This window comes from Carettochelys insculpta, chromosome 11 (genome assembly GCF_033958435.1).
Source record: "Carettochelys insculpta isolate YL-2023 chromosome 11, ASM3395843v1, whole genome shotgun sequence".
Lineage (NCBI taxonomy): Eukaryota > Metazoa > Chordata > Testudines > Carettochelyidae > Carettochelys > Carettochelys insculpta.
In genome coordinates, this window is record NC_134147.1 from 39,104,192 (window position 1) to 39,132,008 (window position 27,817).

At 42.6% G+C, this 27,817-nt stretch overlaps 1 protein-coding gene across 2 annotated transcripts; it reads right to left on the reverse strand.

Moving 5' to 3' along the window:
* Positions 1-20: 20 nt before the first annotated feature.
* Positions 21-27,817, reverse strand: GXYLT2 (glucoside xylosyltransferase 2). Of its 2 annotated transcripts, none has more exons than XM_075005243.1 (7): positions 27,447-27,817; positions 17,381-17,567; positions 17,001-17,132; positions 11,432-11,683; positions 10,050-10,173; positions 7,154-7,326; positions 21-5,536 (listed from the first exon to the last, which is right to left on the reverse strand). In XM_075005243.1, the coding sequence occupies exons 1-7, from the start codon at positions 27,692-27,694 to the stop codon at positions 5,354-5,356; spliced, it is 1,299 nt and encodes a 432-aa protein (XP_074861344.1). In that variant the 5' UTR covers positions 27,695-27,817; the 3' UTR covers positions 21-5,353. The 2 variants fall into 2 exon arrangements, with proteins under 2 accessions (XP_074861344.1, XP_074861343.1); XM_075005242.1 differs by having other exon boundaries at positions 17,381-17,570.

Consider the following 27,817-nt stretch of genomic DNA (forward strand, 5'->3'; position numbering starts at 1 on the left):
ATGAAAATGTGGCATTTGCTTAAAAGCTTTTATTTTTATACTGCAAGCCAAAGAATCAAACACAGAAATGCACTGCAATGCCTCCTTGGGAGCTATAAACAATTGGTGCACTTGTCAGATAAAAATATACAAGCATTTAAAAGATACAGAAATCATAATTCTTTACAAATACACACACTCATACATGCACATACGCACCGTAAAAAGTGTTTCCAGTTTCCACCTGTAAAGAACAAAAACTACAGCAAAGCTATCGAGTTCACTTTGCCAGGTGCAACCAAATAGCATCCCCCTGCCCCCCCCAAAAAAAATAAAAAGCCCTCACAGTATAAAAATGATGCAAACAAATGCCTTCCCCACTGGCAGTTACTCGCTGTAAAATGTGTTTTCATTCTGACATTTCCTTAACAGGCTCAGGGCTGAAAGGAGGTGCTCAACACCTCTCAGGGCCAGGTCCTTATTCGTCTAATTTTAGCAACTCCAAGTACAGCCATGCACATTTAAAACCTAGATGTGGGCATTATCACCCTGCTCATGCCAACCCTTAGGTCCTGTCTACACTACCACCAGCTGTCAACCTAAATTACGCACCTTCAGCTATGTGAATAATGTAGCTGAAGTCAACACACATACGCCTGCTTACTGCAGTATCTTCACCATGGCAAGTCAACAGATGACGCTCTCCCATTGACTCCACTTACTCTTCTCATTTTGGTGACTTATCTGAATTGACAGGAGAGCACTCAGCAGTTCCAGTTATTAGACATGATAAATCAACCCCTGCTGGATTGATCGCTGCCCCTTGATGCCGCCCGTAGCGCAGACATGAACCTTTAAGCACAGACTTTTATACCCAAGAAATAGTTCCACAGACCGCAATGGGGCTGCGCGCAGTGTGAAAAGTTTAAGCACATGCATAAGTCTTTGCAGGATCACAGTCTTTATTCAATTAACTAGGACACAGTTCTTTGGGCTGCACCGTACCACACTGAATGCATTTTAGTTTGTGAAAGCTAGGTTACCAGCACTCTGAATACACCAAAAAGTCTGAATTTGTATTAATCTGCAGATAACTATTTTGGTGTTCTCTCTTTTAACGTTAATATGTTGTGGTGTCATTGCTCAGTGTGGTACATGGGAAAAAGGGTAGTTTTTTGTTTTTTTTTTTTAAAAAGTTCGCAATAAGTAATAGTACATATGAGAGGAAGAAAAATATAAATCCTACATAATTACTTACATAGTTCAATTATTAAAGTAAATGAGGCTAATGTACAAGTAAATTAGCCATAAATATGGCATATGATTAAAGTAAGCTCAATATTAAAACCAACTGCTGTTGACATTAAGACATATGTTTTTGAAAACTGTAGTAAAATATAAATTAATTGTAGTCAAAATGCGAAAAACAATTCTGTAACTTCTTAAAAAAGGCTTTGGAGTTTTCAAAATACAAAAAAGTTACTATTTCCTACATAACTGACTTGACATTATACTGAAACCTATTTTTGTATTAAAGTGTATACTTCATATTCCTTATACATCTGTTAATATAACATTGATCTTTATAAAAATATAGCACCTCCTGTAAACAATTTTAATATCCGATAACTTTATAAGTAATGATGCCTTTATTTTGTAATTAAGATAGTATTTTATTAGATTCCTTCATTACAAATGTTCAGAGGTGGATAAAGTACCCAAAAGTTACTTGAGTAAAAGTGCAGCTGCTTTCACTTCTGGATACTTGAGTACAATCTAGATTTTTTGGGGGGGGGCGGGCACTTTTACTCAAGTACTTTTCCAGAGGGCTACCAGAAACTTGTACTTAAAAAAATTTCCCCCACAAAGCAGCTGCACTTTCACTCAAGTAACTTTTGCGGTACTTTTCCCACTTCTTCAAATGTTCCCATGATTTCAAATTCTACTGAATTATAATGGATATAATCCTGAACTACTAAGTATCTGAGAATTAGCAACTCTTCTTCTGTACACCACCTACAAGGGGCCCAATTATTCTAAAAATGCAGAATTCTGAACAATATGATTATTGCTCAACTAATTTCTGTGGCTTGTGCATACCATAGAGATGAGCAATTTACAAATGCCCAGAAGACATCTAACCAAACACGACCTACAGACAATAAGTTTTATCCCAGTTTAGGAAATCAAGCAATTTTTCAAGTATGCACTATTACCAATCCCAAAGGTTTAAAAAAAATCATGAATCAAGCTCCAAGACAGCATGAGAGTATTTTAAATATCACGAAGCTTTTAAGATAATACACTTTGGGGTCTTTATATTTGTCATTTAGCTTTTAAGTAGTTAGGGTGCACTCAGTTCACATTTTCAAGCTCTTCTTCGCAAACATGAGGGCCAAAATCTTACATTTCTTTTTAAATGAAAACTCTGATTCTGAAGACTTCACCTGACTCCAGGGGTTGGGATTTGACGAAAAATTCTAACTATTCCAAGGCTGCACTACACAGATTTAAGTGCCCTTCTGGACCTCATGAAGAGGGATAGCTGCAGGACTATCCAGAATGACTCCTCTCCATTGCTAGTTAAGGTACTCTGATCTCTCATATAGTAAGATTGTAGACAATGCGAGGATGAGAGCCAGAAATATGAAAATTGGTGGAGGAGGGGAAGAAGGCTTGTGTCAAAGAACTGTTTTGTCTGTTGTGTCTCTGGAATGGAATCACTGACTTTAGTGCGGCCAGGACATCAAGTCTGGTATTCTGAAGTCCTCTATGTCTTTCTACTTGAATGCTTCCCTAGTGCTGCTGTCTGCCACGCCATGTCATTCACTCAGTGGGCCTACAGATGCGTCGTGTTCTCCCACCCCATGTATTTGTAAAAGGTTTCCACAGGCATTTACTGCTGTGTACTATCTGCCTGCTCGGCAGCCTTGGCTGCCAGCAAACCTCATGTCTTCCTCTTCCTTCACATTTGATCACATTAGTATCAACCGTTCTGATAAGCCAGAGTGAGAGAGCTGGTGTGCTGTTACTGGAGAACAGGGACACACATAGGCTGCCCAGCTAAGAGGATTGTCAGCGGGCACCTGTTCCCTCGCAGAACTGTGTCGTGAGTCACGCCAACACTGCTGACTATCTTGAACTTCTACAGCTGGGGTCAGCAACCCCCTGGCAAAGGTGCCAAGAGTGGCATGCAAGACGATTTTCATCAGCACGTGAGGCAAGAGCTCAGCCCTGCCCCTCCTCCCCCATGCAGCTGGCAGCTTGCTTAAAGCCATGCTACATGTGAATTAACAGAAGACCACGTAATGCTACCAACACCACCTAAACGATAAAGCTCTGCATCTTAACTTAATGAAGCTGTTGTAAGTAGGACTATTAGTGACTTTAAAAAGTATCACTGTTATTCAGACCATGCATAGAGGTCAAAAGGTCAAATTTTCGCACTCTGCCTCGGAAAGGTTGCTGATTCCTGTTCTAGAGTCTAATTAAAGTGGCATGCCCATAGCACTCAACAGTCCCACAAGCTAAGTAGGTATGCCTGGAAAACCACTGATGTTACATGCATATTGTAATGCAGTCTATAGCAACTTTTTCAATATAGAATAGTTTCCCCTAAACTCCTTATGAACTACACATAACAGATAGTCCCAAGTGATGGCTGACTTTTTAGGTGAACTGATAAGGTATGATAAGGCTTTCTATTCAGTGGCCTTCCACAAGCTGAACAATATAACCTTTCAACTGTGCGTATCTCTCCAGGTGTTAATTTACAAAGTTTCTTTTATTGGTCTGTCATTGCACTACGAATTCTTAAAGTTCCCTTAGTTTCAGGTTTCCAACAGCTTCTGCTGAGCATCTTTTAACTATTGCAAATTTTAATGAGCTGTGTAACAGTGTAAGTAACCTTCAGTCTAGTTACTTACAAAATGAACATTCTTTTGAAATCTAGCCTAAATTTAATATCTTAAGACCAACATCAAAACCATCTTGGATCCCATTTCACTTTGAGGCTATTAGTTAAAATCCTGGCACAGATGCTGAATTTCCAAAGATGAAAGTGCCAAGCAGAAATGTGGATTTTTTTTTAAATGTCCAAGAACAAGTAGATTTCTGCATATTGGAACAAGCAGTCAGAGGCAGCAATCTAATCACAGTCTCACAGTAACACTGGGCTGGAAGAAAGGTTCTCATTTGTATAGAATTAATCCCAAGCAGTAAGTAGCAATTAAAAGAAGGTTAATGAGAAAAGTAGATCAATAGTACCTGTTTTCCTACATACAGTTCATTCACAATGTTCTTGGACTGTTTTTAACACAATTAAAACCACAAAATAGTAAGAAGGATAATGCACTTAAAACAGGCAATGCATTTTAAGCCATGTTCCCCCAGAGAGGGGAATTTAAAGTAGTCACTTGAAATCTAGGTACTTTCAGTTAACAAGTTAACTGTTAGTTTCAGGTACTGTACCTACCTCTACATCCCAAGCCCAATATTTGTGCATATGAGCTTCTTAGTGGCTTTAATGGATCTCCTTCCTGCAGCTGTGTGAAAAGCCCACACAAACAGGGAAACGAGGCCATGGGAATAATACTACAAACAAGACACAAAGTGCTGACAAATGCACAAAGTAAACAGACGCCCCCACTCCCACCTTGCAGTGAGTTTTAAGCAGATGGCTTCCCTCTTATACAGTCATTTTTAACTAAGCCTGTCATGATGGTTTCATCACCTATTTTAAAATTGTTGATGCTGTCAATTTAAATCTAGACCCAAATTTAAATCTTGGGGGATGAAAAAAACCAAAACCTTAATAAAATATGAGAGAGATGTTTCAACAACTGAAAAACATGGCTGGTAAAATAGTTGTTTTTAAGCAAATGCACACTCCCTTGAAGTGTATAAACTTAAACATGGCAGAATCAAAAACATGAAACTCAGTTTAGTGACAGTCAAACCATTGGTTGTCTTTGTTCAAGCCAAGAGAAATGCAGGACATGAACAAAGACCATACATAGTGGTAGTTTTAATGGATATTTAAAATTCTATTTTAATAATTTAAGGAGTTATTAATGTAACAGGTAAATTAATGAATTCTAAGGCCAAAACAGACCAACGTACTCATCTTCTCAGATGCTCCTGCATTACTCTGGCCATAGAACATCTCTACAACAATTCCTAGAGCATATTTTTCAGAGAAACCCCCAAGCTTGATTTAAAAGTAGTTAGTGATGGAGAAACCACCATGATCCTTGGTGAATTGTTTCAGTTTAGGAGATGTTTTGTTTATAACATGAATTTTAAACTGACGGCTTATCTTCCTCCAGTGACTTGGATACAAGGATGAAAATTACCACATAAAATATAGAGATGTTTAGAATCGGTAGTTGGCGCCCACGTGAACAATGACACGATTTTCATAAGCTTTCTTCATTGTTTTCTCAATCTGCTTCAGAAAAACTTGTGGAATTCGCCCACATAAAGTGTGTACAGTATCCAGAAACTTAGACTGAAGAGGGTAGTACAAGGACTGGAAGAGATTGTCTTCAAAAGGAAACTGAAGAGAGAGGAAACCAGGGACGAAAAATGATTATTTCCAGTAGCTGTAAATGACTGCTGAAGCATTTAAAAACACTTTTAGTTGGGAAATATTCACAGGGAGTTAAACATCCTCAACTCCCACAGGGCTGCTCTTCAAACCATGAATAGGCCCTATAAAAGGAACTGGCTTGCTCCTGAGTCTCCACTGATGTTGGATGTATTGAAAGCACTTGTCAAATCCATTTGAGACTATGGGTTTTCAGAAAGCTCTGCCCAGCGATACATGGCACAACCAACTTCACAGAAACTGCATATTTAAAGCCTAGAGTAGGAGCCAGGCATTTTCTTGGAGTTTCTGCTTATGCCCATTGATGGAGACCTTCGACAGAGGTCTGAAGTAGCTCTGCCAATCTTTGAGGTGCTACAAAACACTATGTAGTGGAAGAATTAAATGTTGTAAAGATCCCCAATGAGTGAGGAGGGGAGTGGTCAGCAGTGGATACAGGGACTTCAGCCCTGAACAGACAAGCTTATGCTAGGAATAACTTCATTAACTGGCCACAGTAGCAGGCTGTTATCTTGTATGTGGGCCAGTCACTACATAAGACCATGACACTTGTCAGCCTATTCAGCAGCACAAAAGCAGAGTAACTGGACATCTTTTGCTGGGGTTATATTACTTTTACACAGATTTAATTAACAAAAAAGGGTGAGAACTAAATCCACCTTCTCAAGAAGAAACAAAAAAGGAGCCTCTGAATACTTACCCAAAAACCTCAGCATGGAGTCTGAAGTTAGAATTCCATCTCGCAAAGTGGAAACATGGGACCAACTTTACAAGGGGCTGAGCACCCTGCTGTCCTTTGGAGGTGAAGAGTTTTTGAGGGTGCTCAGTCCCTGCCATGATTAGGCTCCACAAAGCACTTATGGAGTCACAGTTATAACGCCACAGTGAAAGATGTAAGATCAGCTCATTCAAATCCCATTTTCCATTAGTGCATCACAGAAGCCGCTTACCAGGCCTTAGTGTTTGCAGTTTGTTATAATACTGAAGAAGACAGCATGTGCTTATGAGGAATGGTTGAAACAATCCTCTTCAGTGTGAAGACAAACTTCAAACACTAAGGGCTGGTAAATGGCTTCTACAGTGTATTCATGGAAACACCGTGAGGTGGAAGAGTCCAGCACAAAGTGTTTTGTGAACTCTGCGTATACATACAGGACTCAGCTTCAGACTTGGACTGCTTGGTCCATTGAGCCAGTGCTCAGTAACCTTTATCACCTCATGGAACACTTCAGCACACATTAGAATTTCACAGCTCACCCAATACATATAACCCAATCCTCTCCCTCTCCCCCAGAGCCAGGCACCCCAGCCTCCCACTATAACCCAATCCCCCCACCCCGCTCTAACTGTGTGCCGACAACTCACCAGAGCTGACACCACATCTCCCACCAAGCGGCAGGGCGTGTGTGCAGAGTGGTGGATGGCACTCCTGGTGCCTGGTTCTCAGGCATATTAAGTGCTACTTTGTGGCACACCAGTTGTGGCGCATGGCATCGAATGCTCTGCCACAAGATGTTGTGCTGCTTTGTGCCAAATAAAAAAAATACCAGAAAGCAGAACACTTACATCACGTATCACTTCATACAGTGCCTTAAAAGTAGGCTGCTTGTCATCGTGGTAGACACCTCTGTTACCATGGAGAACAGATATGCCTTCCTCTTCTGCACCTTTACAATTACTGCCATACATACAGTGATCAGGCCGGTAGTTCCACTGACATGGAAACACATAGAGACACTCTGGCAATATCAATGAGAGAGAGAGACAGATTGAACAAACCATTACCGAAAGTTAACTGCATTGCTATGAAAGAGGTGGGGTTGTCAGTAAGGAAGATTTTCAGTTGTTTTGTTGGTAGTGACTCAGGGTGACAGACTACAATTTGAACCCAGGTTTCATTGGGAAATGACTGTGTGATTCCCACCATTGGGCTGGGGATTGTTACAGCTGGTGACATGGCCTGTAAGAGAACCGGAAGGAAAGAGAAACTGAAGAGCTACAAGTGACAGAACAAGACCTGGACCCCCTGGCATATGCAGCTCCTATGTCGAGCATCCTTTCTAGTCGTGTCTGTGTGTATACAAGCCATGGAATGAGAGAGAGGCAGTGTGAGTTACCACCACCTGCGTCCCACTTAAGACCGACCTGTAGTGGTTGGCCCAGTTCTGACTCCTACTGGAGGAGCCTGACCAAAACTTCCCAAATATTTCACTCCTTCAAGTCTATCAATAATCAGAACTGCCTTGGGGATTTTGTGCTGCAAGGATTATCTGATTGGATTCTACTTCTTTTACATGGCTGGGTTATTTCAGGAGCTAGAGGTTATACCTTCCCAGATAAAATGGCTAGGTGTATGCCCGGCTAATGCACTGGAAAGCTGCAGTGGGTTGGACTGGATCATTTAATTGTCCTCCTCTAGTTTTTGAATTGATGGCTTTTTTACAATAGGGCTCTCTAAACTGGCATGCAAAGGAAAGTGTTGCTTGCTCTCAAAGGAGGAAAATACTTTTGATACCAAACAGTTCCTATGAGCATATTTACCAGATGTGAGGAAAGCACAAGGCCTATGGCATGAAAAATGATACTCACATGTGGAACTAATCACAAGTTTGTTAGTCCCAAAACTCAAGCATTTTCTCAATTGTCTCACCCACTTTAAAGGATTTTTGTAACTCTGAACTTACTTTGTCTTCTTTCCTTCTCCACAAACTGCAACACAAGGCTGTATTGCTCAACTATTTTAGGATGTCAGTTTCTTTTTGGATATTACCACCACATTTAATAAAGAGGAGTACAGTTTTTGGAACTATGCCACTTTTTCCTGGGATTATGAGGCTATTACTTTTTCCAATCAAAATATTAGGACACTTCTCTGCATTAAATTGCTGTTGCTGTAACAGGTTTCCATTGCTTTGCATTTCCCCTGCCTCAACTTTCTGATTTTTCTCTGGATTTTATTATAGACCTTGTCACTTCACTGCAGATTTGATAGAGGGGCAAAAAGGAACAGAATAAAGGCACCTCCATGTTCGTGCCGTGCTTAAGATCCTACTGGGGCAAAAGAGGGAAAGTGAAAGCAGACCAGAAAGGGTATTGGCCTGCCAGCATAATGGTGCAGGTCCACGACAAAGGTCCTAACTTCTCTGAATCAGCAGGGACTGTACTACAGAACTTCAGACTAAGTTTTCCAAACTTATTACTTTTAAAAAGTCTGAGTCCAACCTGTTGCAGTTTCAAGTGGCTTAGTTTCACAGGCAGGTGTTTAAGCCCTTTTGGAAAAATCAGACCCCTTCAGCACTTGAGGCACTCAAAATCACTAGTCACTGAAAACAAACGCCTTTGTAAGACCTAAATACAGGAAGAAGTAGGGGAAAAGACAGAAAATAAAGTTGCTTAAAGAGACCCAGTGCCACACTGGTGCACACAAGTCAGAGACAAACAATTTGTTTTGTTTGGCTTCATGTCCCATGTTTGTAGGTCACACCATCCCTCTGCTAGCTCTTGTCCACTCTCTTGGGCAAGTGGGGGATGAAACTTGCTCTCTGGTAACCAACGTTTTGTAGGATTTTCATATCCTTCCTGTTTACAGGCCCAGAGCAGGCAGGAAAACGAGAAAGCACAAAAAACTCAACCTATTTAGGAGCACAAATGATCCCAACATCCTGAGGTCACTGGACCGGGTAACTCAGCCAAAGAACAGGAACAGACCTTGGAAGGTCTGGCTTTTAGCACAGGCTTGAGAAGGGAAGAGATTTTTCAAGGGAATAAAATGCAAGTTCTTTACTGTTTTCAGAGGAGAGTCAGTGTTGTGTCTGACAGCTTTGACATTGTCTGCGCCCTTTAGTACATTTTGGGATAGAGTGGAATGTCAGAAAATGACTACGGATTTGGATGCAAGTGGGGCAACGTCAGATTCAGATAAACATTCATGAATAGGAGGACAAAAATGTGAGCTCGAAGGCAGCAAAGCATGTAAGTATGTGCATGACTCACTTCAGCCCGGATTCAACCTGCAGTTAGTACCATGCCTACAAACCTCCTCCAAATTTTTCAGGCTATTTAGAGACCATAGCTGGCTATCTGTACTGGAAGTTGGCCTCAGGCCCACAACACTTAGTCCCCCAGGTGTAAATCCCATGCAAACTTTCAGTCTAGGGACCTTAGGTTATTCATTTCAGGACAGAATTCATATACAAGGTTCTCTCTACTTTTTTTTTCTTTTTCCAATCCATGGGCAGGATAAATATTGTTAAGCGCACCAAGGCACGTGTGGATGTGTACCGCCAACAGAAGCACGTACTGCCAGCTGTGGGCACTCTGCTGATCAGCACCCAACTTTCTCCTGGGTGGCTTGCTTACGTATGTGTCTAAATAACAACCATCCCATTGCTGGATTATACAAGGTATAAACCCTTTCACTTGTTACAGGAAAGCACTGAGACTGACAGGAGTCATTACATACCTGGATTGAAGTAAAAAATGATATTTAGCAAGTCCTGGTCTCCCCATGTAATGTAATTTTTGTACTTTTGGTATAATGGGTACAACATTTCCTCCCATGTCAAGCCTGTTGGTATCATGCTGTTCTACAAGGCAAAAAAAAAAAAAAAAGTCAGAGCCTGCAGGTTAATGTTTTACCAAACAACAGGGTAATAAACACATGACTTACAGCCCATGCGCACAGATAGGGAAGTCTCCCAAACGGGACAAGGAAGGGCTCTCTGAGGAAGTGTTTGGCCTGGCCACAAGCAGAGCGGCAGGACTCACTGAAAGCTGGGCTGGACTCTCATTTTGCGCAGGCAAACAGAGAAGCAAAATCAGTTGGCTCTTGGACTAGCATGATGCCCAGGTCCCACTCCCCAGATACTGGCCACCAAGAGCAATCAGCCAGGGAGCTGGTGAGGAAGAGCAGGAGTGGGTACAGCTTTGGCCCCAGCTTTCTCACTTGCCTAGGATCACATGTAAGTTGGGGAAAGCTTGCACCACCTTCCCCAAGGCCTGTGGTAACGGCCTATCCCTACAAGGCAGGGGAGGGGTCAGAACAATGGAGAGAACTCCTTTCTGGGGCTGCCTCAGAGGTGGCACAGCTACGCACAGAGCCTTACTCATTGCTGAGCAGAAAGGCTCCATCCAGCTCTGGGTAAGGATGACAGAACTAGGTCCTTTAGGCAAGTTCATGAAACATTCCTTCTCGTTGCTAGGCGCTTACTCAGGAGTGCTCAATGGGGTAAATAAAGGTTCCAACAAGCAAGGCCCTTTGATATGCAAAGGGCAAAGCCAATTTACAAATCATGCTCCCCACTTTCACTACTAGCTCCACTGACACCCACTTTCAATTTGCAGGAGTGTCAAAGAGCTCAAGAATGGGCCTCATTCGCTGTAAATAAAACAGATATTTCCCTATTTAATTTACAATGCCTTTTATCAGACCAGTAAGAGGCTTTAAAAAAAACAAAAACAAAAAAAAACCAAAAAAAACACACCACACCAGAATGCTTCACACTGTTGATCCTTGGATTTATTTTTGCATGTGTTTCAGATGTGAAAATGGGGCAAACAATGACACTAGCTTCCCTTTTGCTTTTAGCTGCTATGCTTTCAGAGTCTTAAAATGCTAGCTTTTGGAGAAATGTTTATTTGATAAAATTAATCATCGTTATGAGGTTTTTAATATCACACTATCTTTCTACTAGTTCTTCTAGCAGCTTGGTTCTGACAAAGCATGTCCAGCATCCCTTTTCAATTCCATACTGGACAAGTTGTTTTATGTCAGCCCAAGGGTCCCTAAAATTTTACTTAAAAAAAAACAAAACACAATATAAATTTCTACATGAGTTTTTCTACCTTGAATTGTGTGCTTCTTATCCGGGTTAAATTCATCAGCATGACTCCGGAATTGACTCCAGTTGTTCCATAATATGGATGGCGAGCAAATCGGCTATACCAGCCAATCTTTGGTATTTCGTGCTCTGGGGCCATAGCGGCCAGCTGTGTGGAGTTGAATTCTTTCAGAAAGCTCCAGATGTCATCAATGGGCCTCAGGAAGAGAACATCAGTGTCCACATAGAGAAGAGAATCCACATCCTTTAAAATCACCTTTGGGAGTTGTGGGGTAGGGAAGTGAGGGAAGATAAAAATGGAAACCAGACAGACAGAAGAAAGGAAATTGATTACTGTTCAAGAATTACTTGTCTCGGGGGAGTAGCCTTGTTAGTCTGTATCTGCAAAAACAATGAGTCATGTGACACCTTAAAGACTAACAGATTTATTTGGACATAAACTTTCATGGGTAAAAACCACTTCTCCAGATGTAACCAAGTAGTTTTTTACCCATGAAAGCTGATGTCCAAGTAAAATCAGTTAATCGATAAGATGTCACAAGTCACACTGTTGCTTTTGAAAGAATTATTTATATTTTAAATTGTGCATTCATCAAAAGGCAGAGTTATCAACTGGTATTGCCAATTGCTGTGGGAGTCAGCGAGTAGGCAGATTTAAAATTTTAAAAAACCCAACCAGCATGGCAAAATAGCTAGAAAAAAGTGCAAAAAGCAAAGGGCATTTGGCACACAAAACAATAATCCACTTGGCTGTCATAACAGCTTGAGAGCTAACCCACAAGGCTTATTTCATACTGATCTGACTAACAAAACACCTACCTTCTGCATTCATATAGCCTTGCTAGTTTTTCCGAAGACCCATAAGCTGTACAATGGCTGTCAGCTACCCATCTGCAGAATGTGCGCCTGTCATCTAGGCATATGAAATGGCAAACATTCTGGATAGAAATTATCAAAAAAAAAAACCCAACAGCATTTACAACTACAGGTTGAACCTCTCTAGTTAGGTGCCTTTGGGACCTGACCAGTGCTGAACAAGAGAAATTGCAGGACCGTGGGAGGTCAGTATTGTCTAGCAGCATTACCAACACTCCCACTGCTTACTGGGCTCTTGCAAGACATTTAGGGGCAAGTTACAGCTAAACAACAGCACAGAACACAGAGTCAGGAGTACTGACTGTAAACAAACAAACATCAGGGCACCCTGGGAAACTTGGCAGCACCAATGACAAGTGGTCATCCAGCTAACTAAGATCATGCCGACTCACAGATGTTGCTGGAGGAGAGAGTGCTGAACTAGAGAGATTCAACCCGAACCATACCATGGGCATCAGTCTAGCCAGACTGCCAAACCTAAATCCCATATTGGCTAGCAAGGACCCCAATGAACCATAAACATCAGTTCTAACGCAACAGAGAGGAAAATGTACAGTGGTTTATAATAGAAGAGTGTCCCATCTCCTTTTTCACCTTATCATAGAATCACAGAATCCTAGGACTGGAAAGGACCTCGAGAAACCATCGAGTCCAGCCCCCTGCCCCAATAGCAGGACCAAGTACTGTCTAACTCACTCCTGGTCATTGGCTACTTTTCCTTACAGCTCTCAGCCCCCTCATTGGGCACATTGCATTCACTTATTGATATGAATTCAAGCCACATTTTTACATGTAGTTGAATTTAAGAATGTTATCTGTGGGTCACCTGCTTTTTTAGGAAAATATACTAAATAAAAGAAGTCTTAAAAAGGAGGTTGAGAGCCATAATCTCATCTCAGTTACCATAGTGTAAATCAGGAGTTACTGCAGCCAAGTCAGTCATGCAACTGTAAAGCTGGTGTAAGGGAGAGCAGAATCAGGCCCAGCGTAGCTTGCAGAAGCATAGCTTCCTCTCTAGATTGCAGTATGCCCCCTTGTGGAAATACATTTACTGACACACAGATAATTTCAGCAGGAAGAGAATCAAGAACATTAAGGCTGTGGCCACACTAGCCCCCTCCTTTCGCAAGGGGTCTGTTAACGAGGAATTTTAGAAGATGTTAACGAGCTGCTGATATGACTATGCAGTGCCTCATTGGCATAATGGCAGCCACGCATGATTCGAAAGTGCCCCTTTCAGAATGCCGCTGCCCGTGTAGACAGAGGCCTTTCTAAATGACCCCCTCTGACTTCAAAAGCCCCTTCTTCCTATTTGGTTTTAGGGCACCTAGGGTCTGATTCTCAGAGAGCTGGGCCCCAAGTTTCTCTTGCTAGGTCTGGAGGAAGCTAAACGAAGATAAGCTGAAACACCTTTCCTTGTCTGCTAGCGGCAGACGTTCAACACACTGTACAGTCTGTTATCTGTTATTAGAATCACCACTGCACTTAGAAACCATGGTCAGGGCCCAGAACCCCACTGTGCCAGGCACTGTACAAATACAAAAGATGACAGCCCTTGCCCTAAAAAGCTTATAAGCTGGGGCTTTGTCTCCAGTACAGTGACTACACTGGCATAGATATACAGGTTGAGCCTCTCTAATCTGGAACTCTCATATGGCAACATCCATAATCTGGCATGATTTTAGTTAGATGCACAACTGCTTATCATAGGTGTAGCCAAGTTTCCTGTGGTCCCAGCCACCAGTCCTGGCTTTCAGTGTTCTGTGCTATTATATAGCTCTAATTCACCCCTAAATGTCTTCTAAAAGCCCAGAAAGCAGTGGCAGCATTGGTAATGCTGATAGGCAATACCAGCCTCCCATTATCTGGCAAATTCTTCTGTTCGGCACCAATCAGGTCCCAAAGGTGCCAGATTAGAAAGGCTTAGCCTGTAGTACCATAGACATGCTGGCATAATGCAGTGCTGAAGATGCAACCAACACCAACAGAAGGGTGCTTTTCCATGGGTATATGAACACAACCTCCCCAAGCAATAGTAAGTTGGCAAGTAATTTGGCAGGTGGTTGCATTTTTCAAACTCTGACTGATGAAACTATGTCAGCTTAAATTTTAAGTGTACTGAGGCTTAAGTATAAGACAAGAGCTAAGAGGTGGACAAAAAACAGGGGAGTGCAAGGAAACAAAGACAATATTGGTCAACATAATAGGCAGTGGTCTCAGCATACCAGTGGCCTAACCATAGTCAAGTTTTCAGAAACAGCATGGAGAAGAAGAGTTTTAAGGTTCTGCGAAGCTAACTCATTATCCTTCCCTTCCTGCCTGATAGGAAGATTTTGGAGAAGTGCTGATATTTCTTCTAAGCCGTTAGCGCTCTTCTTTCTCATATGTGACACACAAAAAAAGATCATCTTTAAGTTGCAGCAGTCAGTGTAATGAGGCCATCTCTCTTCATGGATGTGCATTGGTCTTGGGCACAAGCAATTTAACTTCTAGAAGAACTTGATCACATGAGGCCCTGGAGCTTCATGGCAGTCAATGTGGTTAAACTGGAAGAAATTTAGTTTAAGCAGCTCTCTGCTGCTCATGATCCAGTCAAACACAGTATGTACAATTATCTTGAAGCTCTGCTAGTGTGGGATTTTCCTAAACAGCCAAGGGAGAGAGTCACTCCCTCCTGACTGAAAGCTAAAGAGAGCTGGATGCTTTGCTTAACTCAGTTGCTATTGAAAATCCCTGCTTTAATGTCTCATTTTGGCAACAGCAGAGGTACTTGATGCTAAGGAACAAGTCTCCAGACAAGACTTTTGAGATTCTTCCCCTTTATGTGACTTTTGAATGTGACCAATTAGGAATATGGGGATTCCTCCAATTCCTTCCTTCCTACAAGCCATTTACAGTTTAGAAGAGCATCAGCTCAACATTTTCCACAGCTGTGTAGCATTCTGCTAATAAATCTTTTGAGAGTTCTCTCTAGAACTTGCTATATTTAGCTTGACACTTCAGTTAAACACTCAATTATCTGTAATGTGATTCCACAACTTCTGTCTCTGTGGATTCTCCGTGTGTTAGCAAGGTTGGCAAGTAATAACGTTGGCAGGTAAGCATATTCCAGCTGCATGAGAGGCAGTGATGCCCGCTGGCTCATACTCCTGAACTTCGTCCAGACTCTAGGGCTGACCCATTACCAGGACTATCGGTCTGGGGAATATCTATCAGCACCCACAAATATCTTAGCTTTAATCAGCAACCCATTAACTATCTCCAAAAACTCCCATCAGAGTAATGCCCTGGAGTCCGTTGCCGGTTCTGCAACTGATGTACTTTGTGGCCCCTGGAAAGTCACTTCATTAGACTCAGGTTAGTTACTTGAAGTGGGGAGGACACTAAACTGCCTTGTAGGCTTGTTTGTATGAAGTGCTGGGAGGCTGTTGGATGGAAGATTCTGGGTAAGTGCTAGACATTGTTAAGACTAAAATCTCCCTTAAGCACTCTGCCTGTTTGTCATGTTTTTGACAGCTTCACAGAGCGCTGGAAGGCGCCACCCCCACTCTTTAGGTGGGATGTTGCAGCAGTACATCCAAGACAGAGCATGTTTTCACCTACATGTCTTTAAATCACAGCTGCGAGCAGGTCTCCATCTCGGCATCCTCTTGGTCATTAGAAAAGCAGATCCTTATTATTATTTATGATTTGTTTTGCTCCCAGGAGCCCTCATCATGGGCAAGGTCTTTGCTGTGTCAGGTGCTGTACAAACACATGACGATCCCTATCCCAAGGAGCTCCCCCTCTTCCCAAGCCATCAGCCATGCTCCCAGTGAAATGATAAGTGCAGGTATTCAAAAACAATGCAGTCAACACCACCCTGACTGTGCTGAGAGCAGTACAGGTCAGGAAGGAAGCAATTTGCCTATGTGGTAGGCTTTCGCTACGGATTTACACAAAATCAAAGCTCTTTGAGAATGCATGTTCTGTATGGCGTGCGAAAGCAGTGCTACAGGTACTTGCATGGTTTGCCTCTTGGCATGCACTCTTCAGAGGAGCACTCAGCTCTGTCTGCCTCAAGCCCCAACATTTCTTCTTGTCTATACATGACTTTCTGTGGGAACTGGGGGCTTAACTTTCTTTGACAGCCTTCCCCTAAATGTTATTCAGCTAACAGAACTGTTGACAGTACACGTGAAGGGAAAGGGATCTAATATGACCTGTGCGGAGAATGAAAGACATGGCATATGGGCTTTCTACACACCACAGTTTTGAGAGTCACACATGGCCACACATTTTTCTGAACTGTGGAACTGCATTCTCAAGGAACAATCCTGAGAAAAATGCATCCTGGATACTGAATGTGGGAGGAGGGGGTTGCAAGGGAAGAGGCGTCCTAAAAACATCAGCCCTTCATTTTAAGGGGGCCACAGAGGGAATGAGAGAAAGGGAACCAGGGATTGGATCTTTAAAGAAAGATCTGAACCAGTGACTCTGGAAAGCACACAGCACTTACACCCAACACTGCACTGATGGCGGCCCCCAACAGGCTCAGAGGGAAAAGAAGCTGTCCTCAAACAAGAAGCATGCATTCTTCACCAGGGGAAGCAGATAAGGGAAGAGATAAAGATGTCTGACAAAGAAAATTTCAGCTGGGAGAATGTTTTCAATCTCATATTGACAAAGCAGCATATTCAGAAACCCAGATGCCTTACCGGAAGAAAGAGGCGCTGGGCAGCACAAGGTTTGAATAATTTTCTCCATTCCTGAGCATTTCCTACTGAGAAAGCAATTGGGTAGACATCGTAGTCAAACTTCCTTGTGTAAGAGGAAGGCCATTCCCTTAACTGAAAAACGTGGGGAAAAGGATTAAAACTCAGATGCATAGACAGCTTTCTGCAATACTTTTAAATAATCAAGCCATTTTCAAAACAAAAGTTACACAGACCAAGTTCAGTAAAAAGTCCCCATTTTTTTCTAAAATAAATCCCACCCACTAATTAACTTGCTAACATCTGTGTATTTGTTACCAGAGATTGGCAGGTTACAGCCATTTCATTTTTCCTTTTTAGGAAGCAGAAAGGAGCGGACTCACCTTCTTCTCAAATTCGGGCTTCAAGGAATCCTCAGCAAAGATGTGAAACTTCAGCTTCCTGTAGCTAAACAGAACTGCCGACTTCAGCATGATAAGAGTCTCTTCAAGCCGGTCGCCACATGCCACAACAGCCAGGTGCATCCACTGCAGAGATGGAAGAGCTTTCAAGTGTTTCTGTTCCCCAGGCCTTCTGAAAAATAAATGTGAGTGTATATAAATAAAAAACACTCCATTGAAGTGAGAGAGCAGAGAGCTTCCTTGGGCATGAAAAGTAGAGAATATCTGTGGAAAAAGGAGGTGGATTTCCTGGTGTGGAGACTGTTAACAGGATATAGAATGTGAGTCACTGGCTGCAATCAAGAACATTATCATTATAACATGAAGAAATAAGCTAGTTATTTTCGGTCTCTTTAGCTATAACAGGTTGGCTAGCCCTTCCTATCTGCAGGCATCTGCATCTCTGTACATACTAGTTCAGTGTTTCTTAAAAACTTTCTGAGACCATAGAACACCAAACAATAACATTTTTAATGCAGAACATCTATGAAAATGTTCTTCAAAAAAAAAAAAACAAAAAAAAAAACCAGCAACATACAGAAAAAACAAAATTAAGTCACTTAATGAGGGATCAGATCAATGAAGTAACAACATTGTATCTGGTTTTAATAACAAAAAATATATATACCATCCATGTATGATATCAAAAAAGCGTCACATGCTTGCATCACACCTGCAAGTTGTTCACAGAACATTAGTGTTTTGTGGAACTTAGTTTAAGAAACATTGCACTAATTAAACTGAATTAACAGCACAGAAAGTCACTGTTTGGCTTTAGAAGAGCGAGGACAGTTTTTATTTTAGATTCAGTGATTTTAAAGCCAAAAGAGACCATCTAATTTGACCTTCTGCATTAATCCTATTAAGTCCATTTGAGCAGAACATGTCTCTCATCGAAATTTTTTTGAGTTGCAGTAGAATGTTTGACTAGCGTATAAGGGGAACATACGTATCCAAAACTGTTACATAAAAGGCGTTTTCACACACCCTTTATATTCATCATACTGCGCCTCCTCCTATTTCCATTTTATCTTGGGTCACTAACTTCAGTGAGAAAACAGATGGAACCAACTCCTCAGTTTAAAAAAGGGCTAGTGATTTCAGGTGTTTCAGCTTTCTGGGCATGAAGGATATAAAACCCTGTTTAATTAGGGTGGATCTAAATTAGACGTGAAAGTCGCTTTTAGCTATGCAATTCCAGCCACGGCAACTATGTAGACATATCTATGATCGACTTAGCTGGCCTTCCTCACGGAGGGAGGTCGACAGGAAAAACACTCCCGTCAACCCCCCTTACTCCTTGCGAGAATGAGGAGTACCACGACTGACTGTTGACTCCGATAGCTTGATTTTGTGCATCCCACTAGGCGCATGAAACTGAGCCCCAGCAGATTGACTCTGACCGAATCGATGGGTCTATCGCCCAGCGAGTGTAGATGTACCCTGAGTTAACCAGTTAAACACCAGGTCTAACCATTTAACTGATTAAACAGGTTGGGGAGGCCACTCCCAGAGCTACTGTGGGCAGGGCTACTCCAGCGCAACTGAAGTGCCCCTATCTCGGCGGTCTGGTGGGACTAGCATAACCCCCTGCCTGTGGTGGGCGGAGAGATGCTCCAGCCCATACTGGTTAACTGAATAACCAGTTAAACTTGAACATCCTTCCCTGGCACCAAACCTATGGTGCTTAAAAGTGTCTGATATTGACAGAATGAGTGCCTAGCACTTTCTGAAAATCTGGCTCCTCTATACAAAATAATACCTAACTCAAATGGTGCTTTTAAGGCATCTCTAACTGGCCACACAAAAGTCACTACAGACCGGACCTCCCAGGGCCAGCACCAGCGGAGCCTGACTGGTCCCAAACAGAATTTGCTGGACCAGGAAAGGTCCGCTGCCACCAGCCCCCAATTCCACCATCTGCCGCCAGCAGGCTATTGCCTCTGCAGGCGCCGTGCCTTGGCTCCACCCATCACCCACACCCCCCAGCCTCACCCAGCTGCTTCCAGCTTCCTAGGCAGCCACTACTATTGCTCCAGTCACAGAGGGCTGCGCTGCTGCAGGGGCTGGGGACTGACAAAGGGCTCCAGCCCTGTTTTCACGCTATCCCCAGCTAGGCTTCCTACCCTATTGCCCCTAGCTCCAAGCTGGTCCTCCTGCCTTTAGGCTCCTGTTGCTGGACCAGAGATTTCCAGTTTTTGGAGGTGCAACCTGTCACCACTTCTGAAAAGCCTGACCTTCATTTTTTGCCTTTATTGATATAGAAATAAAGCCAGTTTTAGAATGTTTTCCTCTTCGTTTGTCCTGTTTGCATGCCGATTAACATGCCGATATCCAGATGCATAGAAAAAAATTAATAAATCACAATTATCATTGTTATCACCAGATTCTTGAAAAGGATAAGAGGGGTATAATGCTGAAATGAAGCAATTCCTAGCCTGGTCCCAGCTCAAGGCACACAAAATGACCTGCAGACAATTAGGGCACATCTGTACTGGGTCAATCCTCTGGAGTTCAGTTTTGCGCATCTGGTAAAGACACACAAAATCGATCTCTCTGGGGTTGGCAGTTGACCCCTGTACTCCTTCCTACCACATGGCATACAGGAGGTCAGCCAGAGAAACGCTCCCATTGACCTTCCTTAGACAGGACAGTCAGTTAAATTGTTTTCCAATATGTTGGTTCTAGTACGCAATTGCTGTAGCTAGAAATGCGCATTTGAAATCGAGTTATTTCCCTAGTATAGACTAGCCCTTAATCAGTGCTGCTGATAGTACCAACAAAAGGCCTAAAGAAATAACAATCAAATGGCAATTAATTAATAAAGCAGGAGATGTCTCTTTCAGAAACTAACAATGTTCAGAATGACCTCAGTACGGTAGCTGTTGTCCTGTACTGCAGAACAATCTGCTTATGCTTCAAGTCACCAGCACTTTACAGACTGCACAAAGTAACATGTTGCATTAATGGTTTAAAAGTCTTCGTCTTTAGTCTTAATTAAACCGCAATTTCAACACCGTATAAATAATGAAATACTGCATTTATGTGAAGTGGTATTTACTTTCCAGACTATTAGTGTAAAAACCACTGAATTATTAAAATGAGTAATTGGCTCCTTGTACAGATCCTGTTTCCCCCTCCCTCCTTCTAATCATCTCTTTAATGTTTCCCATTAACCGAGTCTCTAAATGAAGCCATATGCAGAATATGAATGTGCATTACTTTGATATAGCTTATGGCCATGGACTTCAATGGGAGCAGGACAAAGCTCTAATCTCGTATTATGACATTTTCGAATGCCTATGCCAAAGGGCTGTCTTGCATATTTTAAACACCGTAAATTCTCAGCCACAAAAGCAGAGAAGCTTTCTTAGAGTGAGACCTCCCAAGCCATGTGCAAAGGGTCTTTCAGCCAAGGCATGTGCAGCATAACCTCAATAGGTTCAGCCTGAAGGAGATTGCCTTTTGGTCCACCTTGAGCAGCTGCTGTCCTCAGGCCTGGTCTACACTTAAAACAACTAGATAGCTTCGTGGGCAGGAGTATCATACAACATGTGTGTCCCACAAGTCTCTTGCCAAGTACCTTTGCTTGACTACCAAGTTACAAAGTGATGGACAGAATCAGCTCTTACATGGCACTATGGGTTCTGAAGAGAGATGCAGAGCCAGATCTTCAATGTGGGTAAACGTGATATATCTCCAGTAACTTCATTGCAGGGGCGGCCATTTGCTTGACACTGGATCTGGCATAGAACCTGGGACATTCAGCCCAAAACCACAGGTCCTTGCCACTTCAGCTAAAGAGGAAAAAAAATTAGGAAGAAGGGTGCTTTCGAAAGCAGGGCTTCCTTTCAAAGGAACCCATCTACACAGCCCGTTTGCATTTCAAAAGCAGCACTTCAGATGTGGCAAGTGGCTGCCATTGTGCTAATGAGGCACTGAATATTCATATTGGTGCCTCATAGCATTTTTGATCTGCTGCATTTACAACCCTTTCTGAATGGGAGGGGCAGTGTAGATGCAGCTTTAGTGAATCCAGCTATTATATATAGTCTTCTCCAATTGCTTATATTTGGTGTTTAACTATTAATTGCCACAACTGCATGTGGAAGCAGAGAGTTTTCTGGCATTTTGTCTGGTTGGAAGCTACTTTAACAGGCAATAAGATGATGGCTGCAAATTAGATGCCTAAAAAAATCTTTTAACAAAAAAAAAATATATGTTAAATCCTGTAGTAGAGGGTCTAAGATGTGTTTAAGTGAGACAGCAGCAGTGGGTAAAGCAAACCAGTACTTTATAGAATGAATAATTAGCAAACTCTTTCCCTGTTTGCTTATTTGGCGATCACTCATTTATAATCTGATTGACAGGTCACTGATTTTTATGATTGTTACTAAGGATGTAAAATCCCATTTAATTAGTTAACCAATTAAATGGGGGATGGTGGCAGCTGGGGAGGTCTCGGACAGGGCAGCTCCAGCTAAAGTGGAGCTTCCATCACCTGTGGCAGCCCACAGGACTGAAGCAACCCCTGCCAGAGGCAGGGAGGGGGCTTCTCCAGCCCTTACTGGTTAACCATAAATCTGTAAACCTCATCTGTTTAGGGTGAGGCTTACCAGTTAGTGGGTTAAACATTAATATCCCTAACTGTTACACATGTGGACTTCATAATTTTCTTTATATTTTAAAATTAATGGAATACTGAATTTTAAAATGTTAGACTCGTGGGTCTGAAGTAGATCACATTTAATGCAATTTATGACAGTCCACGAAAATGATTATATAAAATGGGAGCTTTCTGCTCTCTCGATCTCCTTTTCTTAAGCCTAATAAATAAACCTAGTTTGTGGAGATGGATTTGGGCAGAGTGGGAAGCAGGAAGAAAGACAAAAGTAAAACCAAAAAGGATTAATTCAGAATGGACCCTTCCACATGATATCCCTGTAGGACAGACTCCAATACACCAGAAGCAACCTTAATTACAAACCAGTCCATGTATAGATCACTTTACTATTAAGTAGTAGTGGGCCATTCCATTAATGACCTGAAGGTTTGCATCTTACTGAAGAGGAATTTTCACAGCAGTCTTGAAAGAGAGGCTGCTGAACTCTCTTTTACATTCAAATTCGACCCATTAACACGTGGTTTGAACCAGGATGGGAATTTTTTAGGTCATTATAGGGGCTCTTTTGCATACTTGGCGTAATCTAATTCTTGACACCTTCCTCCCCTTCTGCCTCTCTACTCTCTGATTTGCTCACTTTGATAATATTTTTCTGATTTGTCAGCACTGATTACTATTTTGGTTCTCTGTGCCTTAAATATTGAGTCTGATCTGGTCTGAAGAAGTGGGTCTGTCCCATGAAAGCTCATCACCTAATAAATTATTCTGTTAGTCTTTAAAGTGCTACTGGACTGCTTTTTTGTTTACTTAAACTAAGTACTACATAAAGCCTTGACAAGCACTTAAAAAGTACATCATAAACATTCAGCATCTGAGATAGAAACATTTAAGCTGGCTCTGTTAGCATCCAATAGGGTATAATAATGCTGTCAGCATTAGGCCATACAACATCACCAACCCACCTCAGCTGCCTAACTGTTGGCTTTAACATTGTTTGTTTTCATGGTCTCTTGGACAGAGACACAATGGCAGAAGACTGAGGTCCCAAGCACATTAGCACACTTTCCACTCCATGAGGTTTAGATTAAATCTAATGTTCTCATTTGTCACAGCCAGAGCCTTAAACATAATCAGTCCATAAACTGTCCAGAATCAATCCAGACTCATACAAAACAGAACATTTTGCTAATCTATTCAAGCCTGTACATTTTCTTGAAAGAAGGTAAAATCCATGCAGCACTCCTACAGGATGCTATGTAATTCTGTAAAAATGCCTCATGTTATCATCTTATCATATCACACAATAGAAATACGGTTAGATTTAGGCAATGTTGGAGAGTTGACCTATAAAATAAAAAAATAGGGATGAGTGATTCATTAAATTAGTTTCTTTCCAGTGAGTCAGCCATGAAACAATAGCTGTGATACAGTGATAGATGAAATAAAACATATGAAATGACAATATATTAGAAGAGGCTCAACATTTTCTCAATTTTGAACATTTTTCCCCAACCATCTACACATTAGATGTGATTTAAATTTCAACCCTTTTCTAAATACAAGGGGGGACAATAAATAATAATAATAAAAAAAAAAAAAAAATTCCCACAAGTCTGTTTAAACTTTTGTTGCTTAGGTTCATAAAGACTGAAACAAAGGTTGGTTTTAAGAACTAATAAGAGTGCAGTATACAGAGAAAAACCATCTTACCATATCACACCTTTCTTTAAAGCAGGCACTTTTGGGAAGCCTAAATATACCGACAAGAATCTTTCAAAGATATTCCAGTCCTACGTCCTGAGTCTGGCTACCTGGGTTTATTATAAATCCCAGTTTGTTTGGTTTTTCCCCCTCCGTAGGTGCGAGACAACCTTTTTGCATCCCTAGACCCAAACCTGCTAACCTTCAATAACATCATTAATTCCACTGAAAGTTATGGGACTTATTACTCACAAGTGTAAGGATTTGCTAGATCAGAGTCTTTGCTGGCTACTGAAATAGAGAACAACTTTAAGAGAATTTGCAAATACAGCTGAGCTTTAAGAGAATAATCCAAAAATGACCTCAAAGCCATAATTAACCAAAATATTACAAGTGAGGATGTTCACTGCTGTTTTCACTTTCAGCAAGTAAGAATATTGGCTGGGGAAAACTCTCACCTTCTAAAGGCCCTGTCTATACTAGGCAAAATGGTATGTTTTAAAAACATGGCATTTACCATGCGTTTATCTTCCAGCATAGACAGAGCAAGAGGTACTAGCTACCATGTTAAAATTACCATTTACTCAGTCTACACTAAGATTCTAAAGCATGTTAACTATTGTGTTTTAAAAACATGCCTTTTTCTATCATTGACATAATGTAAATCCTGGTCTGTCTGAGTAAAAAAAGGCTTATTTTTCCTTCAGTCAAGCCATGCTAACTCCACTGAGTTGTCACTTGATTTTCCCCACCACAACCACCACCTCCTCCTTAATGCTCACTTAGAAAGAGTTTCAGTTCTTAAGATCATTTGAGTCTACCTAGGAGGTCTGGTCGTGTCACAACCTACCTAGTTTCAGGTCAAATGACTTCAAAAGTATGAAATTATGTTCTCACTACAGATATGTAAAAGGAATTATGGGACGGGGGTTTCAACCAAAGCAACGTAACGTGTTAACAATAAATAAATTAAAACCCTTTTTTGCCTGTGAAGAGTACGGCAGTGACCAAATGGCCGAAGGCCCCAAAGCATCAAGTTAGTTAAACTGCTGTCTAAACAGTGCCTGTGTTATGTGGTTTTTTTTGTTCTTTTTTTTATAGCAAGCAAGCGAGAAGTGTGTCAATCCCACAGGGGTGGGCATAGCTCAGTGGTTTGAGCATTGGCCTGCTAAACCCAGGGTTGTGAGCTCAATCCTTGAGGAAGCCATTTAGAGCAAACAGATGTCAGGGATGGTGCTTGGTCCTGCGGAGATGACAGGGGATTGGACTAGATGACCTCCCAAGTTCTCTTCCAGCTCTAGGAGGTATCTATAATTTATTACTGGCAAGTACCGGCACAAAAAAAGCATGAGTAAGTAATCTCTGCTAAATGCATGGTACTACTCACATGCCGAAAGCCTCAGAGGGATGGCAATGCTAGTCTGTACCTACAAAACCAAATGAGGAGTCCTGTCACACAGGACTCTCCTTTGGTTTTGCATGTACCTAAAGTTAGGCAAGGGCACAAGGAACTTACTGAATCAGGACCTATTTCTCTGGGTCCTTCAAAATTGCAGGCTATCTGTTGACTTCAGTGATTGACTTGGGCCCACAGAAAGCAAGCAGATCACCTCTGCCACCTGCCTGGACATCAGAAGGCTAGGCTAAATCCAACCCTGTCCCTGTTCTGCTAACTATTTACAGAAATAAGAATACATTTTAGCTGTGACATAACTTTTTCATACTTTCCAAATGATACCCTCACTTGAACTGAGTAATACTCTTTGGCAGTAAACCCAGAGAAAACAATGGAATGGCTCATAATGCAATAAGGAACTTATCAGAATCATACTCTGTCTGCTCCTGCTCCCAATGTAGTCAGTGAAAACTCTCATTAACCTTAGTGGTGCAGAATCACTCCATAGAAGCACAGAAATTTAATGAAAGCAGAAGAAAAAGCATCTTTTGCAGTGCTCCTGATTAACAGTGTTTCCTTGTGCAGACCTTGTAAGAAGTCAATAAATAAAAACCAGATAAAGTCAAATATCAGAACATAAGATAATTCTTATTCATTGAAATGGGAAGGGTGCATGCCCTCTTCAGAATATTTTGCTCCTTTCTCTCCATTATTTTAGTATTGTCTATGATTTCCATGATAATCTAGAAGATACGCTCCAAAGAAAAATGACTTCAGGACATACAGTTGCTAAAGTAAATAATTCTGCTTTGATACATCAATCTGAATTCTGATCATGATTCATTTCCAGTCACAGTGAACATGACTAGCACTCAATATGATGCAGTGCATGTAAGAAACCAACTGCTTTAATAGCTTAAAGAATAAGATCTTATAAAATGGGACAGTCTTTCATTCAGAACTTCTCCATGAAATCGTGAATCAAAGAGACAATGTTTATTTGATAGTTTAGTCACATTCGCCATAACACAGCTGAAATGCAGAACAGAAAAATAGTCAACCCTCAGGAAAAAGCAGCGCAAATATTTGTACCTTTCTGTTTCAATAACTGCACTAACTTTTTTAAAAAATACTGCAATTGCAAAACATTGTAAAAGCTAAACATCACATACACCATTAATTCAAACATTACTTAGCTACATTTTCGTAACCACACTCTCTCTCTGAATATATATGAACATAATGCCTACTTTAAAACAAGAGGTCTTCATTAGTCTCTTAATTGTTTAATTTCAAATCATCCCGTAAAGTTATTAATGTTATACACAATAGATATTCACCTGTCATCTGATTTCATTGTTTTCACCCAGTTTCAGTACAAAATAACCACAAGTTTAGCCTTTGAGGTTGACAGAAGCTCCTCACCTATTTGCAATCACGACCAAATCACACAGCTCAAAAACAAATCAGCTTTACACTTCTACAGAGCCACAAAACCTGCAGAAAGCAGCCTTCATAAGCAAAACCTCTCTCACTAAAGTGAGCGGTCTCCGAGGGGGAGCCCTGTTAGTCTCTGTAGCAAACAACAAGCAGTCCTGTAGCATCTTAGAAACTAACCAGTGTATTAGATCATGCGCTTCCCTGGGTAAAACCCACTTGGTACCTGGCTAGACGTAGGAATTCTTCTCTGCAGGTTAGAAAGAGAAGCGCGGCGGGATCCCAGCCACATATTTCCACGGGGTCTCAGCCGCGGGTGTTCTAAGGCAAAGTGGATTCGAAGTCCAGGGAAGCCGTTTACACGCTGACAAGCGCTGTGTGCCCCGCACCTAATCCCTGGCCTTGTTCCTAAGGAGCGGGAGAGCCGGATCCCGAACTCCAGCGGGAAGCCGCCAGGGGGCCGAACAGGGCTGCGCCGCGTGTGTGGACGGAAACGGGAAACCCCTCCCCGGGGAAGCGCATTCCGCTGGAGCAGCGCCACGGCTGGACCCAGGAGGAGTCCAAGGGCTTGTCTGACTCGGGGCCCGTGGGGGAAACCAGCTCTGGGGGCCACGCTGCAGCGGGTCCTTCCGCCAGGACCGGGCATGTAACGCCGCCGCCCTCCCCTTCCGAAACTGACCAGGCACCCGCCCTTCCCCGGGCCGCAGCTCCTGCTGGGGGGGCGGAGTAGGGGGCTCGCTGTCCCGCCGCCGCACGGCCGCCCTCCCGGGAGCTCTCCGGACCCAGGGGCGCGCTAGCCGCCGGAGCCGCCCTCCGCCCCGTCCGAGGAAGACAAAAGCGGCCGCGCTTACCGGACGCTGGCAAACTTCCCCCGCGGCGCGCCGGGCTTGGGGCTCAGACGCGGCTCCCGCCGGGCTATGGCAGCCGCCGGGGCGGCTCGGAACGGGGCCAGGCGCGGGGGGCGGCGGCCGCCGGCTCCGGAGGGAGCGGGCAGCCCAGGCGCGCGGGGCGGCTCGCCGGCGCTGCCCAGCAGGAGGTAGAGCAGCAGCAGGCTGGCCAGGCACAGCAGCGCGGCGCCCAGCTTGCAGGAGAGTCTCATGGTGCCGCTCAGGCCACGCGCGGGCCAGCGGCAGCCAGACTGGCCAGCCCCGGGCTGCCGGGGCGCCCCCCACGGCACCGAGCGCGGGGCGCCAGCCCGGCCCGCATTGCTGCGCTGGCTGCG